The following is an 18,168-nucleotide window of genomic DNA, read 5'->3' on the forward strand; positions in this document are numbered from 1 at the left end:
CAATCAATAAAGCCTCTAACTCAACGCTTTTTAATTGTGTTTTATCTGAAAGAAGCTTTCTGATTCAACTGCTTTTTAATTGAAAAAGCTTCCTGGATGGGAGGCGAAACGTCTTCAATCTTGGAAACAAAGTCCAGTGGATTTTTTTTTTTTTTACTTTTTTGGAATTGCATTTCCAATATTTATGATAAGCCAGATTTAATTTGTAGTGCCGGGTGAATTTTCCCTCTTCTAAACTAGCTAAACATTTGATGTTGATCTTGGTTCTCTCTGTCTCTCTAGTCTTTTGAATAAAAAATTATCTCCCGCATTTGTGTAAAAAGCACCATTATGCTTTACCTGTTGTTGCAGTCCTCTTCCTAAGCTGGTCAAACACTTTCTCACCATTTCCTGTGTTTGTGCTTAGGTAGCCTAGCACCATCCTTTATTACCAGATTTAACATTAAACTAAGCTTTTGTTTCTTTCCAGACCAAGCTAGACTAACATTTAACCAACCTTTTTTTATTGAACTTAGCCTTTTACAGTAGTTGGTTGTTTATAGACTCTAAGAACAGAGATCTCTTAAGGTGCATTTATGAACAGAATTCAATATTTACATATAAATAATACACAAACGTTAACAGCAACTTATTAGCAACATGTTAATAGTAATTAGTAGCTTATCCAGCTCTACATATTTAATCAAATTTCCGATGATGAACCTGTCATCAGATAAGTGATGATCAGCTGATAATAACAATCTGAAATGAAGACATGTCCTGCTTCTTTTCCGTTTGGCGGTTTTGGCAAAGATAGGGGTGCTGGTGCTCAAAAAGGGGAGGGTCCTCCATTGATGGGGTCGGTAATGTGCTGAGGGTTCGGCTCTGCTTCCAGTTCTCTTTTGTGATGGCGAAGGGTTTGAAAGTTATGTCGTAATCCTCGTAAGTGTGGCCATATGAGCTGTTTGTCACTGCGGAAGCACACACTGTCCTTGTTGCCATGACAGTGGCCTATACCGTTGTCATGGCAGCCTGCGTGCCGCAATCGCCTCCCTCACTTCTTGACATATGCACTGACAGAATCCGTAGAGAACGAGCAGCAGTAGTGTGGACGGAACCAGGCTGACAAGTACCACGCCCATCAACAGGTGACCAACCATTAGCAGGTAGATCCCCAGAGGCAGCGAACTGAAGTATACCTGGAGACACACAGCAGCAAGAGTCACACACCTGTGCAAGCTCACCTGGGTGCAAATATTATCTGTGTGTTTCTCGTTGCACTGCAAAAACATATTCGAAAATCACTGACCATGCACAGCGCCCCCAACAGGCAGCGTGGAAAACTGCGGGATGTCCAAGCGCGACATTTCTGTGTTGGCAAGTTGCAGGGCAGAGAGTCCAAGCTGGGGGGCCGGTAGAGACCCACTACGTTGAGCATGCTCACTGACTCAGACGATGGAGAATCATCTGGAAGCTCCATGATGGTGATTACCAGACAATCTGAGGAACGATGGGATGTGTCTGTGCCTCCTCCCTCTCCTCCTGTGGTCACACAGAGACGAGAACTTTAGATTTAGACAGTAAGACGTAGGATAACGGCTGGTAGCGTGTTTTCACCTTTCAGAGCAGTGGGAGTCAACACCACCTCTAAACCTCCTTCTCCTTTTCCTGTTGTTACACTTTCCTTCTGAGCTCTATCCTGACAAGACAGAACTGCCATGATGTGGCGGTCATCCTCCATCAGCCACACCTGGGGATCAGATGAAGACAGGATGACTAAGAGAGGGAAAGTAAATAAGGACTCAACAGGGATATTAAATGTAGACAAAAGAAATGGGTTAATTCAGTTCCTTCATACAGAAATATCAAATATAAGCTGAATACGTTGCAGATTAATCATAATAACCTTAAAAAATGCAGTCAATTTCACTTTATCATTAACTGTACACTTTGTCTTCTGCTGGCCAGCAGTCTCAGACTGCTTCAATTCAATTCACATATACTTATTTTTCCCAAAGGGAAATTAAATGTCCTAAGTATTTTTCAATAAACAGTTGTAGATTGAAAAAAATGTAGCCAGGATGGATCTTTAGCGGTCTGTCTTGCACCGGATCTGGAATAACCTCTGACAGAAGACAACCTGTTGTTATTTAACAGTCTTAATTTTATTCATTTTATAAAGAATTATCTTTTGTAAAATCATCTCTTGAGGTTCTAGATAAGTTCCTAGAACAGACCCACATTCTTTATCAGCTTGGTAAGTTTTTATAATTTATTGGCTCGGATGCTTTTATGCCAGTAGATGATGGCCGAAGAGATCGCACCCTTCAGAAAAGACCTCTTGAAGATATGCTGCATCTTGTTGCAAACACTAAAGGACCTTAAGAAGTTCAGTGTTAAGTATCAAATGTCAGTGATGTCAGCAGGAGCGATTCCCACCTGACGCCACATCCTTGTGAAAGAGGTCATATAAGCAGCCAACCTCCATTCAGCTTCCTCTTCCGCAGCTCTCGGGCCTCGAAAGGTGAGACATATGACGGTTTTCAGCGGAGGCCGTCGAAACCCCTGCAGAGAAGACTCTGCATCAGAATATCTCAAATCTCTCCGAGAGCTCCGAGAGAGGTGGAATAGATAATTAGATCCTTTTTACATGTATTGTTTGTGTTTTATCTGAAAGAAGCTTTCTGAATCAACTGCTGGTGGTTTTTAAAGAAGAGTTCTGAACTGAATGCTAACGCTAACTGAGCCCGACTAAATCCATACTGTGTGTTGCTGTCTGCTTAATTCCTTTTTTATTTGTTTGAAGAGTTAGGCTACTAAGGTTGGACCGACTAGCATCGTTAGCACCACGCTACGTCATTGCCGGCCTATGATAGCAGCTTTTTATGAGTCTTCTAATAATTATTTCTTCTCGCTGGCCCGCCCCGAAAATCGAACCGCCTGGTACCAGCTGAACTAACCCCTTCTTTCCAGCGTCGCTATGTATTCATGCATCTCTCAGTTATTTTTTATTTTTCACAGTAAAACTGGGTGAAACTTTACTGTTTTGATTGCATTTAATATGTCTGCATCAGAGTTATTCAGATTTATCTTCTGCTATTTTAAAGGACATTTTAAATGCATTAAGCCATAAAGTCGTAGGGAAGCGGCTGTTCCAACCACTGCATTTCCAAATTCTCCTGCGTGGTGCACAACTTTACACGAGTAAATAAAGTGAATGTGATTGGTCATTTATCAAGAGGGCAGGGTTGTTGTAGGGGAAGGTGCACAAGCAAGTTTGATAGTGGTCGGTGTCTCGGAAGCATCTTACTAAACAGTTAGCAACACTGCAATTAGCGAGGCGGACTTGTCAACAGAGTGCAATATTCTGAATCTTTGTGTTAGTGAATCTTTCTGGTAGCATTAATCAACAAGGGAAAGAAGAGGTGAAGATGTACAGGGGAGGGGGGGGTTTTCATGTTAAAATTCATTGTAGGATGATCCGTCACTCGATGCGGGACAACAGGTCCTGAAACTGGGCCCTGGACAGATGGAAGCACCGCTAGAAATGATCGAATCGAGTCATTCGGCTGCAGCTTCTGTAGCAGATGGCGGTACTCGTCAAACTGGGGACATCTCTGCAGGATCAGGTAGACGCTGCTTTTCGGCTTTCCGCATTTAGTACAACACCGTGACTCGCTTTGCAAAATCAAGGCCTGTCATATTAAGCTGAACACATTAGAGGAAGAGCGGATAGAAGTTCCTTGATTTATCGGGGAAGCGAGATGATTAAGATCCATGCAAATTATTTGCATGCCAAAATTTCAAATACATAGGGTTTAAACAGGAAACTAAAAACTGTAATTTTATTAATACAGTTTTACAGACTTTTCATTAAAAAGCTGTTTCTAAGTAGCTTAAAAGATATTCTAGTTCCATGTTACCCTTGACCTTACTTGTTAGGGACTGCAGTGAAAGCCCTGAGGAGCAAAAGGTTGCAAACCCCTGGGCTACCTTATCATTAGTAGTAACAAGAAAATACCAACAGAGAAAAATAAAGGAAAATCTGCAGGTGATGTTCCAGAGCTCTGTAGCTAGAGCAGACTACATACTGTGACACAGGATGGTATGCTGCCTGCTTTGGCTGTGTCTCACCTCCTCATCGGGGACATACGTCTCATGGCGGCAGAACGGGCAGCAGATGATTGTCGGTGAAGAGTCTCCTGGAATCATTAATGTCACAATTTTGATATTTGATGAGAAAAAGTAAAAAGGTAGTAATGAAATCTTTAACGTTTTTTGGCATCTTTTCTATCATCAGAGGTTTTGCTTTAAGCAGAAAGAGAATCATTAAATGATGATAATCTTAAATTAAAGAAATCCCGGATTTAAACCTCAGCAGAACAGACGCTTAGATCATAATGTTAGCGTCGGTACACCTGGCAGGTAAACTCACCCATGTCCACCATCTTCTTTAGACACTTGGCACAGACCCGGTGCAGACAGCCCAGCAGTTTGGGTTTCCTGCTGCGAGTGTTGTATCGGTTGTAGCAGATTTTACACTCTAGTTCCTCCACAGTGTAGACCAGAGACTGAGCCCAGGTCTCAACCTGAACACAACACACACAATAAACAGGGTGGCCCTCAGTACACCACAAATAAACCATTACCTTCCAACACACTACAATAACCTGTTAGTTCCTGAACGCACCACAATTACTCCTACTGGGCCCTATATACACCACTGTAGATGCTTCACTGTTTTAGCAGCTACTACAAGACAAACATATAAACCAAAACCATCATTCTTCTATCAGATGTTTTACAATTTCTGCTTCTAATCAGAAGTTAAATTCAATAACAAAGAAGATGCCTTTTCAGCTTCACATAGAATGTTCAGCACACTCCTCGAAAGAGACAGTGAAGGACAACAGTATCTGAAGTGAGACATGATGGGAAATCTCACCTTGCCTTCAAACTCCCGGCCAGCCTCTACCTCTTTCAGGTGGTTCATCTTATTGGTCATTTTTTATACCTGAAGATCTTTGGGGGCAGGGTTTAACACAATAGATCACCTGAAAATAAATGACACAATAATCATTTTAATAGATTAAAAAGAGGAGAAATCAGAGGGAGATCTGTGGAGACAAATTTATAAACACACCTGAGTCCAGGTTAGCTGATCAGTCAGACTGTAGAGGAAATCTGTCCATCTATCCAGGAAACAAGATGTCCATCTTGAGAGACATATGAGAGATATAATTAGGTCAAATCATCCTACAGGAAAATAAACATAAACGATTTTAATGTCTTAAATAAATGCCTGTAGTCGACCTTACTGCTATAATTCATCAGGATTTACAGAGAAATATGGCTGAATATCATCAGCAGGTCAACACAGCTATACTCATCAAAGGAAAATATTAAAAAGTTTCTTTATTTCATTAACTCCATCACTACTAAACACATTTTATAGATTAAATCCACTCAAGCGGATGTTTTCAAGCATTTATTTCTTTAAGTTGTGATTTTTGTTGTGAACATTTTACAGCACATCATAATATTACATCAGACCAATACAGATATTTTGTTACAGCAATGTGTTATGAAAAGTATTTTTAATAACTACTTAAAGACTGATAATTATTTAAAAAAAAATGTAATTTAATAAGACAAACAGGGGTCAGTGGAAGGCACTGTAAGCTTTCAGAACAGAAGACCCAGACAAACAGTGGAAAAACTGAAAAACTTTATTCAACAAACGGGCTGTGAATTTGCCGTATCAGCGTCTTGGGCATCTATAACAGGAACGTCTAAGAGAGAAACACAGCTTAGTGACCACGATAATCTGATGGAGGTTGATTATGAACGCGTGAGTTAGTAACCTGGTCTGTCAGTTCAGTCTGTGCCCAGAGAACGAGGATGATTCCAGCCGGTCGGCTGACAGGACGCAGCGGACGCTGCCAGAGAGTTACAGACGCGGAAGCCTTGAAGGCTGCAAAACTGAGAGGAGATCAGATCCGAGCTGACGAAGGAAGGCAGGATAATCCACAGGGCGAAGTCAAGAGACAGATCCAGGTTCCGTCTACAGAAGAATCCCATAGGAGTCCGAAGACAGGTCAGGCAAACAGATCAGACAGGGGCAGGCAGGCTCAAAGGCCCAAATAGAGAAATGGATCAGGATCAGGCAATCAGAACACTATAGAAATGCTAGAGAACTCTCAACACCAAAGGCTCAAGAAAAATCTGGCTCTGATGGCTGGGAAACAGGCATCTTAAATAGGAGCTGGAACAGGTGGATCAGATGAGCAGTGATTAGAAAACAGGGCAGAGCTAGACAGGTGAATAAAATGACCAATCAAGCCAGCCATCAGCTCCAAAATCATGACAGGAACTGTTTTGCATTTTTATTCTCAAAAGTTTTTACCTTTTAAAACTACTCAATGAACATTGGTATATAAAACTTTAAAAAATCAACAAAGCAGCACTTCTGGGGCACTTAACCCAATCTAGACAACAGCTAAACCCTGAGGTCTGGCAGACTTCTGGCACTATAACCTGCAAACAAAATATATTTTTCTGTTCCAGCCCGCCTGGAATGACCTTCCACAGCGTATTAGGAACATCCTCACACAAACACTTTCTAAGAAATGTGTTGGACAGCTGCTATTGCAACTACCGGCTGCCTCTTTATCATTTCCTATAGTGTATACCTGTGTGACTGCTGTTTTACACTGAAGCTATGGCGTATGTTTGTGCTTCATGTTCTGCAGAGCAGGAACCTGCTAAAGACAGTATGACATACTGATTCAGAAACTTTTAATGCAAACTTTGCCCGTGATTAAAAACTTAAATGAATAAAAAACAATCATAATGGTGTATTTTTGTCTCCCGTAGCTGAAGGTTTCAAACTGAGATTCTGGCTCCATCCTGATGATTTGTAAAAGCATCTTGAGATTATTTAATGATAATTCTGCTCTAATAACAATTAGATTTATTTCAGAGTAAAACCAACCAAATGAATGTTTCATTCTGGATCAGAACCTGCAGATTACATTCTGGATCCTTCATTTAGGGCCTCTGTGGCTCCATTTTTCAGCTGATGTACCAGGTGGTTGCAGCAGGCAGCTCACCTGCAGGGCCGTGGAGATGCTGAAGGAGACTCTCCATGAGGCGCTCAGCTGCTCAGCAGGCTCCCTGCGGCAGCAGCAACATGTTGGCCTTCAGCAGCAACAGCGGTGGTGGCTCAGCTGGATGCAGCAACAATGTGCCCTGATCAAAGTCGACGCGACAGCAGCCGTATGTGACGTCACTGCGGATCCTAGCTGTGATCCGTCCAGCTGCCGCAGGACGTCAGCGGGTCCGGCCTCGATGCCAAGGGTCCGGGCTGGCTCGATGTTCCGGTTCTGGTGTCGGTCGTGGATGTTATTGCTCCGTTAACGTCGCGCTCCCGGAGCAGCTCGCGGTGACTCACCATCCCTCCAGTGCGGCGCGCGACCAGCGGCGGGAACTCTGTTACCATGGTAACTGTTCAGAAGCTGGAGGACGGGAGAGCCAGAGATGTCCTCTGCTTCAGGGGCGGATTTAGGAAATCTGGGGCCCTAGGCAAAGACACGCATGGGGCCCTCTGAACTGTGAAGACAACACATAAAACAGACCCATTATACAGATACAGACATTTTAATAGAATAGACATACATCATTTGTTCTACCTTTTGTCCCTTTTCTTGTTATTTTTCTCTCTATGTTTTCTTTTGACCCTTTTTATATTGGCATAGTACTCAGGTGAATTTCAATGCTGTCTTAAAAGGAATCAAAGGCTACGTTCCCGCTGCAGGCCTTGATGTTCAATTCCAATTTCTTTGCAAAATCCGATTTTTTTGCGTTGCCGTTCACGTTTCCAAATATATGCGACTTGTATGTGATCTCCTTTCTGAACTGCATTCATACAGGTTAAGTGTCCTGCATGCACAGTAGAGGACGCAATGACGTCACAAGCCAGCATGCTTCATGTTTACGGAAGTAAACATGGATGTAGTGCTGGAGCGCATCTAGCGATCTTTCCAAACCTTAAAACCATAATCTTTTCAAGATGGTTAAAAAAAAATACTGCTCCCCACATCATCGTGCACCATGGTTGTTGTTTTTCTTGCCACTTCTTTATAGCAAGACCCAGAATAGTGGCCTATGTTGGTTACTAATGGCGTTCAGGTCGGATAGATGTGACCTGGCCATTCAGACACAGTTCAGACACAGTTTGCATTTAAAAAGATCCGATTCGTAGCGGATCCAGGGCCACAGAGCCAAGTGGACTGGGTCGGATTGGATAAAATCACATCTGTGTTGTTCAGACAGCCGTGAAAAGATCAGATCCAGGTCGCATGTGGGCAAAGAAAAATTGGATTTGGGTCACTTCAGGCTGCAGTGTGAATGTAGCCAAAGATTTTCCAATCCCTAAGCTCATTCTAACTTAACTGATTGCTCCTTCCTGTGTTTGCAAAAAGGCGACGGCAAGATTAAAATGTAAACAGAGTCCGTCTTTTCACTGTAGACAAGCCATGATTAATAGCTGCAGGAATCATGACAGTAGACAAGATAAAGGAGAGGAGGAAAGGGGCTTACAAATCTACTTGCTCTGGAGAGCAGAGTTCACTGCTTTAATATGTTGTTGCCAAAGTCTCCAGTAGTAGAAAAAATTTGATAGATTTGGCGCAAGGCGCTTTTTTTAAATATAGAAGTGCTGGAGGGTTCTGAAAAGTAAATATAGCGACAAAAGCGTTAAGTTGGCAACACTGCTCTTCGCATTGTTTGTTTTCAAAGAATTTGCTGCTTTTTTTGGACATTTCTGAACATGTGCAGCAAATGGACCGATCCAATGTGGTGGACACTGAAGGGGGGGTAGCCTAGTAAACTAGCCCCACCAAAATCTAAAAAAAACGGTGTTCCCCTTTAAGCTCTCCAAAAGTCATTGCTGAAATCAGTCCTGTATGGTAATTTATGTTCTTTTTCCAGCTTTGTAAACTGTATCCATTTATTACATTTTTTGTAAAATATTTTTTCTCTGTTAGCCTTTGCCTACAAGTTTGTATGTTTTTTACAAGGGAAAATTACACAACTTAAATGCTTTAAAGTGTTTTTAATTATGTTTTTGTTGATTCTGTATGAGAGATTTATTTATGCATTTCAGTGAAGAGGTCCAGCATCACCACGCTGCCTATAGAAATGTTTACCTCCATTGTTCCTGCATGTATGATGCATATTTGATGCATTTTTTGTCACCCAACTTTGGGTGACTTTAATCTCTCCATCAGGCCATCTTGATAGCTGCACAGTCTTTTTTTTTGTAAACAGGTTTTTTTGTATATTGTACAGTCTATTCTATTTTTTTCAGCATTTGATTCATATCTTCCGATCTGCCACACCTAAATTTATCCCGTTGGACAAAAAAGGATATATTTTCATTCTATAAGGTTCTATTATTGAAACACTTATATTCCATTAGCACTGACATGATCAACATATATGGCAGCAAATATGGCCTTTTGCATTATTACAGCTTGACTTTCCTCTTTTTTATTTAAAAAAGCACTGACCTGCAGAATTTTGCATCATGCTGTATCCTTGTTTGTTTCTTGTGCAATTTATCCCTTTGAGTGTTTTTCTTTATACTCCTGTTTGTTTGTACAGTTGATTATGGTTGGAGTCTATTTCCTTGTTTCTTCACTCAAACTTTTCCATTAAAGTTTATTCTGATTCTGAAATTGTATTAATACTACATAAATAAATCTTAACGTAACGTTGATTTAATCCTTCAAAAGGGTTTAAATTGACAGTTTTTGTAGGTAATGTGATGGACATGGGTGCGATATTAATGTTTGACTAAAAATATAACAGGTATCATTACTCCAAAGTCAGTTTGGTTCTATTAGATTCTAATTTAGGAAATAATTAATATATTGCATATATGTCCGTATGAAACAGTTAACTTTATTAAAAACGTATGTTGCTGTTTAATTTTGACCCCAGGGGGACCGTATTTGGGTCTGAAATGTTTTCGTTTTAAACGCTCTGATCATGTAGGAACTTTTTAACTGTCACCGTTTCCAGTCGGAAGCTCTTGCTTGTTACGTTACTTCCTGTTCTTTACAATAAAGGCCCGGCGAATCCGCGGGTCCATTTTTTGGAATTTGGTTTGGTGAATCCGCTGTGAATCGGACCCATCAGAACCGCAGACATGGTGAGTTTTTCTGGACCTTGTTCCTATGAGTCAATTCTTCTCAGATTGATCAGAATTTTTACTTTTTAACACTTTGCTGCAAAGATGGCGGCTGTTTGGAGAGACGTTGGCGGGACGTTGCAGGAGAGCTCCGAATGAATCAAAACTGAACTATTTACCTGGAAATTTGACCTAAAATATAAATGGCTCAACTAATTAGACCTGTTTTGATTCATAAACCCATGTACACATTTTGCCTTCTGTAGTTACCCGTGGTTCTTTGTAGTGGGGCCTGTATTGGTTCCAGTAGTAGGTTAGCTCAGGCTGCTGCTGGCGTTTCGGGGTCGGAAGATTCAGTTGGGTCCGAAATTATATTTACCGGTAATAAATGATATAAAACAGACGGGGACGGGTTCGTGTAAGACATGCATTTTAATCTCTGGTACCAGGCTCTGAAAGTGAAACAATGGAACACATAGGGTTCTGAGATAACTGGATCTGTTGGGTTTCTTACGCTGAACCAGTAGAGAATTGTTCTGGTCCTGTCCAGCTTTGTTACAGATGCTCCAGTTCTTTATTGCGTGAATGATCCTGAACTGATCCTACATTGCATGATTCTTACGGGGGTTCTGGATCAGAGCACACGAGGAAAGGGTTTATCTAGAACAGGGGAAGACAACTCCAGTCCCAGAAGGCCTGTATCCTGCAACTTTTGGAGATGTCCTTGACTTAACACACCTGAATCAATTGATTGCATACTAGGGAGGCAATTCAACCATTTGATTCAGGTGTGTCGGATCAAAGATGAATCATGTTGCAGGAAACCAGCCCTCAAGGGTTGCCCACCACTGATCTAGAACCTCTGGTCAAGAGTCCGCATCGCATCCATGTTTGCAGCCGATTCAACACTTTATGGGTGAAAGCAGAAATAAAATATAAATCCAAAAACAAAAGACACTGTGAGGTTCTAAAGAAGTTCTGCTGCATTACTCGTCTGAGTGAGGAAGCTGTAGGAAATCCATGAGGATTTGTAACAATAGTTCCTTAATTTTAGGAGTATATTGTAGTTGTGTCACTTGAAACAGGCCGTGGTTCTGAGTTCTGCTGGCTCTGTTCAGGTCCAGTAAAAGAAAAAAAATTCTTTACACAAATAAGACATCATGGATCAGTTTGATGAGAACAAAGTTTAGGACCTCATTAAACCTCAGCAGGGAACTGCTGGTTCCAAATCACTTGGATATCTGAACTTGCTTTTCTGGGTCAGGGTTTCAGGTGAGTTTGGTGAAGGTTCTGATCCATAAGGGTGGGAATAGGAAGAAACTGAAGGTCCGCTCCTATAAGGCCTTGGAACGGCATCGTAACATCACCTTTACAGATTACCTCCAAATGCTTTGATGTAATAATAATGTCACACCATCTCTGATTGTTTCTCAGACGGTGGGAAAGAGCAGCAAGATGCTGCAGCACATAGACTTCAGGATGAGGTGCATCCTGCAGGATGGTCGGATCTTCATTGGAACCTTCAAGGCCTTCGACAAACACATGAACCTGATCCTGTGTGACTGCGACGAGTTCCGCAAGATCAAGTAGGTCCAAGTTCTGCTCCTCTTGGGTGTCTGTCCACTTGATAATCAGAGCCCACAAAGTTTAATTCCTGATGCACTAAAGAACTGCCAAAAAAAGAAACGGGTTGATTAAACCGAACATCAAATAAACCAGAACTTGTGAAGCTATGATCATGTGAATCATTGTGGTAATAGATTCTAAAGCTGAGCATTAAATTATGGACTCTAAGAAGATTCATAAAGTTTGGGAAAACTGCTCAGACTGGAACTCCTCCAGTAAAAGTTCTGTTTTAATCACAATTAAAAGGAGGAGCAAATGTCTAAACCTCCTAAAATACTCTTTAAAACTTTATATAATTATGTTTATTTACTTCACTGCTAGACCAACTGATGAATAAACTGGCTAAAAAGCTAAAGCTCAGAAGATTCTTGAGGCTCCAAAGTATCTCTAGACTCTAGAGTTTGCATTGATGTACTGAACCCTTTCTTGTATTGGGTCAGCCTGACGCTCTTGTCTTGTTGGAAACGTTCTGGTTGGACCGTCCCTTCATATATTTTCTCTAATGTTGATCGGCATCCCTGAAGGTCCAACTGCATATTTATGGGTCTGCTACTACATGACAGTATCGTCAACATTAATGGTGGATCGTTTATTGTGATAAATTTCTAGTCATAACAAGTTGGGTTTGATCATCCAAACTATTTTCTTTAATGTTTTCCTGTTTACAAATTTGAAGAATGTGGTTTATATCCTATAAAGAACAATGAAGTGTTTTTTATTAATTTTAATTATATTAGATTAAGATTTTATGGCCACATTGCTGAGTTCTACTGACCGGGTCATGAGCATCACTCTGTAGAACTTGGGAACAAGCTTAGGATCCCAGCTTGAGCTGCTGGTTCCGTCAGTGTTGGCATCATTTATAATGATGATTTTTAAACTAAAGTCTAATTGGTACCAATTGATTTTTCATGAGGTCTGTCATTGATAGCAGAACTTTAGCTTTTAACATTCCAGCATCTCTGGGAATATAATGCCCATTTCCAGTGCCCATTTGGCTAAAAACAAAAAACACAAAAAAGAATTGGCTTTTGGTGGCAGTTGGAACAGCTCTCTGACCTGTGTCAAATTACTCGACAAGTGACCCGGGTTAAAATCGACTTCAAATAGCTGTGCTCTGATCAGGATGCTGTGGGAACATCAGAGTCGGGCTGAACCGCTAATTTACTTGACTCCATTAAGCGCAATGTACAGATGTCAATGCACGACTGTCAGTTGCCAGTGATCAAACGTGCCAAAATAACTCTGTTTATATTTGATTAATATGGCGCTGTTCCAGGGAAAGATTCAGAGGGACGAAAGAGCGAAACAAGAAATCAAAATTGCTACACCCTGGCTCCTTTCCATGTTGCTCTCCCTTGTTTTGTGCTAACCCAGCATGGTGTCACCAGACATGCAGTGGTGGGAGACAGAGGCCATAAAGCTTGCCAGCAGGGCGTCAAACTTCTTTTCTGGCCATTGGGAAGGGAGCCAAAATCTTGAGCCACGTTTGAAAAACCCGGATTAACCTGCTAATTTTAGTGGAAAAGTGACTTAATCCTCCTATCTGCTGGTAACGCGCTTTTAGAAACTGAGCAGTGAGAACATGTGAGCACGAATGAAGGATTCATCCAGAACCTGTATTTTAAAGCCAGAGCCGGTCAGATCAAAGTCCTTAAAGGACTCATGCTTTCAATTGTTAAAAACCTCATGGTGAAACCAAACCAAAACAAAGTAAATATGAAGAGGAAAAACAAAGGACTTTGCAAGGTTCTAAATCGGTTCTACTGCTGTAAAAATTTGGACACGAGTTTGATGCACGCATCTACTGGTAGTGAAACAAAATGCTAATATTGGCCTTAAATATCAGCCAGCAAACAAATGTCGGTTTCTAATTGTGACAGCTGATGCAGCTCTGTGCTGCTGCTCTGCTTTTTTATGTTTTTATTAAAAAAAAAGCACATATTGATGATTTCTGATAGTGTTCAATACAGGACATTAGCTCTGTTTACATGCACACATTTTCTCAATCGGATTGAAATTAATTTAAAATAGGATTATACTGTTTTTATGGATGTCATTAAATGAAATAAAATGGCTAAAAATGTATCATGGAAACACACAGATCAGAATATTCTGGTGTTTGAACCGTCCTGTTCTGATCATTTTACCTCCAGAACAAATCAAAATTTTCCCAACTCAACTTATTAAACATCGCCATCTAGATATCTAGTCATCAGTCTGAACCATCCAATTAGCTTTACATCATCTCCCTGTTCCCTGATAGTTGGCCCATTGTCTTTTTTTTTCCTCTCCTCTCTTCTGATGCTCTGTTGATGAATAAACTCTGACCCTGGTTCTGGCTCTTTAATGTCTGCCTTCTCAGTCTGCTCATACGGGTCCCTCTATAGTCAGGAACCGCTCAGTGAGGTCCGATATTAGTGTGAAGAAAAATGAAAGAAACCAAATCTAAGCTTTTCTGGTGAAGTAAGCTTGGCTTTTTTGGGTTCACGTTTCATCATCCTGTTTCTTTGAGCTCTGATTGGTCCAACGGTGGTGTGTTATTTTACAAAGTAAAGATGGATACTGGTACTTCTAATGTTGTTGCCTAAAAGCCTCCAGGCTGTTGGCTATGGCAAAAGCTTCAGGCTAATGGAAGGCTATGTTCCCATTGCCCTGATGCATGCTGGGTACTGACAGATTCTCTCCCTCAGGCCGAAGAACTCAAAACAACCAGAGCGTGAGGAGAAGAGAGTTCTAGGTTTGGTTCTGCTGAGGGGCGAGAACCTGGTCTCCATGACGGTAGAAGGCCCGCCCCCCAAAGACGTGAGTGTTTCCTGTCGACAGTCAGAACCCTTTCATTAGCTTCCTTTGTGCTAACCTGTGTGTTTTCCCTCAGACCGGGATCGCCCGGGTCCCCCTGGCAGGTGTGGCTGGAGGTCCTGGTGTGGGACGGGCGGCGGGTCGTGGGGTTCCTGCAGGAGCTCCGATGCCTCAGGCTCCTGCCGGTCTGGCAGGGCCGGTCAGAGGAGTGGGCGGGCCGTCACAGCAGGTAACCTTGGTGATGCAGCTGGAGAGAGTCCAGCGGTGGGTGTTGGAGTTCTGATCGTTTCTGTGTGTTTCAGGTGATGACCCCGCAGGGCAGAGGAGGGACTGTCGCCGTGGCGGCAGCAGGAGCCAGCATTGCAGGGGCACCCACACAGTACCCACCTGGGCGAGGGGCCCCACCCCCAATGGCCCGGGCCGCGCCTCCTCCAGGTAAGACTCCTCATTCATTACTGGTACATCTAGTGTTTGATGGGTCTGTAGAGCAGGCTGTTAAACGGTCCTCTGGTCCCCTGTAGGGATGATGGGTCCGCCTCCTGGCATGCGGCCCCCGATGGGTCCTCCAATGGGAATGCCTCCTGGTCCGGGTCGTGGTGCTCCGATGGGAATGCCCCCTCCAGGCATGAGGCCGCCGCCCCCTGGAATGAGAGGTAAGCTGAGCAGCCAAACAGATCACACTTGCTCATACCAATTACCTACTATAATCTGGTCATGTGACCTCTTCTGGTTTTCTAGGACCCCCTCCTCCGGGAATGAGACCTCCCCCCAGGCCCTGAAGAAGCTGACGTTCACCTGTTGTATAGATGTTCTTTTTTTTACTTTTTAATAAAGTGTTCTCTGTTTAAATTTGTCCAGACTGTTTGCTAGAGTCTCCTTGGTAACAAATTAGTTATAGATTCGGTCGAGTTTGACGGGGAGTGCCGTCTTTGCTTCTGTTCAGACTAGAGATCTGGATCTGCTGAACCAGAACCATTCTGTCTGTGGTTCCTCCAGCTGCTCTTGTCCAGTGATGACCTCCACAAACCACAGATTAAGTTTCTAATTCAGGGCTTCATTATGTTTGCATCCAAATGGCTCAGGTTCCATGACAGACTTAATTTGAGACTTAACGTTCTTTCATAATGATTCATACTTAAGCAGACAGTGCATGCTTGGATTCTCTGTGAATTGATCTAAGAACAATACCTGGAAAGGATAAGGAAAAACTGAAGCATTTTAATCTATTACACTTGTGCAAGCAGTTCCAAAATCCTAAACCATGCTGGTAATTATAAAATTGTCAAGTTTTTATTTTAAGCAATTGATTCTGTGGAACACATATTCATGTCCCCATGTTAGAAATGTGGAATTTGAACATTTATTCATTGGTGTATAGTAATATTAAACTGCCTTTTTCCTCTACATGTTAAAATTTTTACCTTAACAGAGCTACTGGCCATTGCTATTTAAATCTCGGCCATTAAAGGGTAGGAAATGAATAACCAGAAAGTAAACGAATCAATATGAAGACAATAAAACACGTCTTTGTCAGGAAAATAGTGGATTTAAAGGTAATTCAGAAATTTTCCCAGGCCTTGGGTCTGGGGTTGAGCTACTTTATCCAGACATGTCCTGATTTGTAAATGTGATAAATATTTTTGTTTTACTTTATTTGGAGAAATTATAGAACAGTGAAAACTAGATGTCTCTAGTCCCTATCAAAGTTCTTAAAAAATAAAAAATACATAGTTCAAATGCAAATATATGTATAATATATTTAGTTGTGTATATAAAAATATTTTTACTTTCCTGACTTACTGTTGACAGTGCTATAATATAATTTACTGCTTTTGTTTGAAAGGTGCCCGATTTAGTTTCTTATGCAGACAATTGTATTTCACAACCATGGAAGGTATTGAGTTACTGAAATGTGATTTGTAAAGTATCCACTGTTTTAACTACTCTCCTTTCATCAGCAGGGTTTGTTGCGGTCAGTGGAAAATCTTGTCTAAACAAAACTAGAACTTCCCAGTATTGAATATAAATTATATTAAGTTGATAGAAGATCTATAATCTGGTTAAATATGTGCTTATTGGACAAAATATTGCACCATTCTTAATTTGGAGGAATTTGAAAAGTATGGAATTGGTTGTTCCAATGCAAATTACAAGAAAGTAGAAGTAGGCATCCGTAACATCCTCATTCAGTCAGTTAAAAACTTTTCCTAACATCACAGCACCAAGTTAGCACATATTATAGTATTTAATAGATCTGTACCTATAGAAAGAAAAAAAAAATCTTAAATTTGGCCCCCCAACAGTTCCCTCTAAAGAACCACATTATAAAGTGATTTCCTCAAATGAGTTCTTGAGGGAAATGTATAAATTTAGTGAAATTCTGTGAAACAAAAATCACCTGTTTAATAACTGTAAAAGTTCACAATTCCTGTAGGTAACTCATAACCTTTTGTTCTCTATGCCATTATGTGCAGTTTTTTTTCTTTAATTCAAAATATTCAGTTCCTTAAAGAATATATTTCCAGTCAATACCTCAAACTCAATACCTCAAAAAACCCGAAATAACATTACAAGGAAATTGTACTTTATAAAGATTTCCAGTTATTAATCTAATAAAATAGCTGTTTTTTATTATGCTTTTGTTTACTTTAGTTATGGTTTAAGTTTGGCTTTGAAAGGTGTTAATTAAATGTAAGATGTGCATTTTTCTCTCATATTGGTTCCAGATTGTTTGATAACTAGTTTGTCATTTGCTTATCAATTCAAAACAAGCCTATACAAAATTGAGAAGTTAACAGATTTTTACATTTTATTACTTATATAATATAAGAAAAAAGTCAGAATTCTGACTTTAATCCCAATTATTTCTGAAGGCATGAAGTTCAACTCTCGCGAGATTCCTGCTGATATCAGTCTGACCTGACTCAGATGTGTAACCTAAACCTATATCTTATACTAATAAGTGTTGAGGTTGCTTAAAGCACATCATAATAAACATTGATATCAAATTAAAAGTAAACTGAGAAGAAAATAGCTTAATTGAGTAACATGGATAAATCAATCAAGGAATAGACCAGTTTTAGCGCATTTGTAACTTTGTTTAATTTGAAAGGAAATCGTGAATGCTCTGAATTAATTTGTCCATCCAGCAATGTGGGCTTTAGTCCTTCTATATATTTACACTAATGAATAAAGATCTTAGCCCACAGAATCAAGTTGTATAAAAGAAATTCCATGTTTTTATCTTTCAGAAATAACCCAACTTTAATGAAAGAGTAAAAGGGAGAAAATAAAGTCCAAAACTTAGATGAAACATAAATAATTAAAAACAAAAATTTCTGTTGTTTCGATTCCCTTTTTCACATAATCAACACAAGCTATTCTTCTGGTTTAATTTTCCGTGTAAAGTTATTTGATAAGATATAAAGGATTTTAAATTATATTTCTTTTGCTTTAGGAAAACTTGGCACTTTGAATATATTTTCCTTATTTCTTTGTCTGTTTCTGACCCACACCTCACCAGTTCCTACTAATGTGGTATAAATCAGCTGATCCTGTTCTGGACC

The 18,168-nt window shown here is 40.6% G+C and overlaps 2 protein-coding genes across 3 annotated transcripts; one reads left to right on the plus strand and one right to left on the minus strand.

The window, feature by feature from the left end:
• Positions 1 to 237: 237 nt before the first annotated feature.
• LOC107103551 (E3 ubiquitin-protein ligase RNF182-like) lies at positions 238 to 7,326 on the minus strand. 2 transcript variants are annotated; one of them, XM_015403286.1, is made up of 8 exons: positions 7,092 to 7,326; positions 5,123 to 5,195; positions 4,925 to 5,033; positions 4,415 to 4,568; positions 4,114 to 4,181; positions 1,597 to 1,729; positions 1,289 to 1,521; positions 238 to 1,178 (listed from the first exon to the last, which is right to left on the minus strand). In XM_015403286.1, the coding sequence occupies exons 3-8, from the start codon at positions 4,982 to 4,984 to the stop codon at positions 1,002 to 1,004; spliced, it is 825 nt and encodes a 274-aa protein (XP_015258772.1). In that variant the 5' UTR covers positions 4,985 to 5,033; positions 5,123 to 5,195; positions 7,092 to 7,326; the 3' UTR covers positions 238 to 1,001. The 2 variants fall into 2 exon arrangements, with proteins under 2 accessions (XP_015258772.1, XP_015258773.1); XM_015403287.1 differs by having other exon boundaries at positions 5,123 to 5,235.
• A 2,733-nt stretch (positions 7,327 to 10,059) lies between these two features.
• On the plus strand, positions 10,060 to 15,447 carry LOC107103549 (small nuclear ribonucleoprotein-associated protein B'). The gene is made up of 7 exons (XM_015403284.1): positions 10,060 to 10,195; positions 11,609 to 11,760; positions 14,494 to 14,605; positions 14,679 to 14,831; positions 14,905 to 15,037; positions 15,124 to 15,255; positions 15,341 to 15,447. The coding sequence occupies exons 1-7, from the start codon at positions 10,193 to 10,195 to the stop codon at positions 15,379 to 15,381; spliced, it is 726 nt and encodes a 241-aa protein (XP_015258770.1). The 5' UTR covers positions 10,060 to 10,192; the 3' UTR covers positions 15,382 to 15,447.
• Positions 15,448 to 18,168: the final 2,721 nt, after the last annotated feature.

This window comes from Cyprinodon variegatus, unplaced genomic scaffold (genome assembly GCF_000732505.1).
Source record: "Cyprinodon variegatus isolate N-32 unplaced genomic scaffold, C_variegatus-1.0 Scaffold1476, whole genome shotgun sequence".
Lineage (NCBI taxonomy): Eukaryota > Metazoa > Chordata > Actinopteri > Cyprinodontiformes > Cyprinodontidae > Cyprinodon > Cyprinodon variegatus.

What these genes read in the sequence shown, in the direction of transcription:
- LOC107103551 (XM_015403286.1), bottom strand. Translation starts at nt 4,984, where the DNA reads ATGACCAATAAGATGAACCACCTGAAAGAGGTAGAGGCTGGCCGGGAG. An exon ending in GCCGGGAGTTTGAAGGCAAG is followed by an intron (nt 4,569 to 4,924) that starts GTGAGATTTCCC and finishes TGTTGTGTTCAG; the next exon opens with GTTGAGACCTGGGCTCAGTC. An exon ending in TGTTGGGGGCGCTGTGCATG is followed by an intron (nt 1,179 to 1,288) that starts GTCAGTGATTTT and finishes GTGTGTCTCCAG; the next exon opens with GTATACTTCAGTTCGCTGCC.
- LOC107103549 (XM_015403284.1), top strand. An exon ending in GACGAGTTCCGCAAGATCAA is followed by an intron (nt 11,761 to 14,493) that starts GTAGGTCCAAGT and finishes TCTCTCCCTCAG; the next exon opens with GCCGAAGAACTCAAAACAAC. An exon ending in AAGGCCCGCCCCCCAAAGAC is followed by an intron (nt 14,606 to 14,678) that starts GTGAGTGTTTCC and finishes GTTTTCCCTCAG; the next exon opens with ACCGGGATCGCCCGGGTCCC.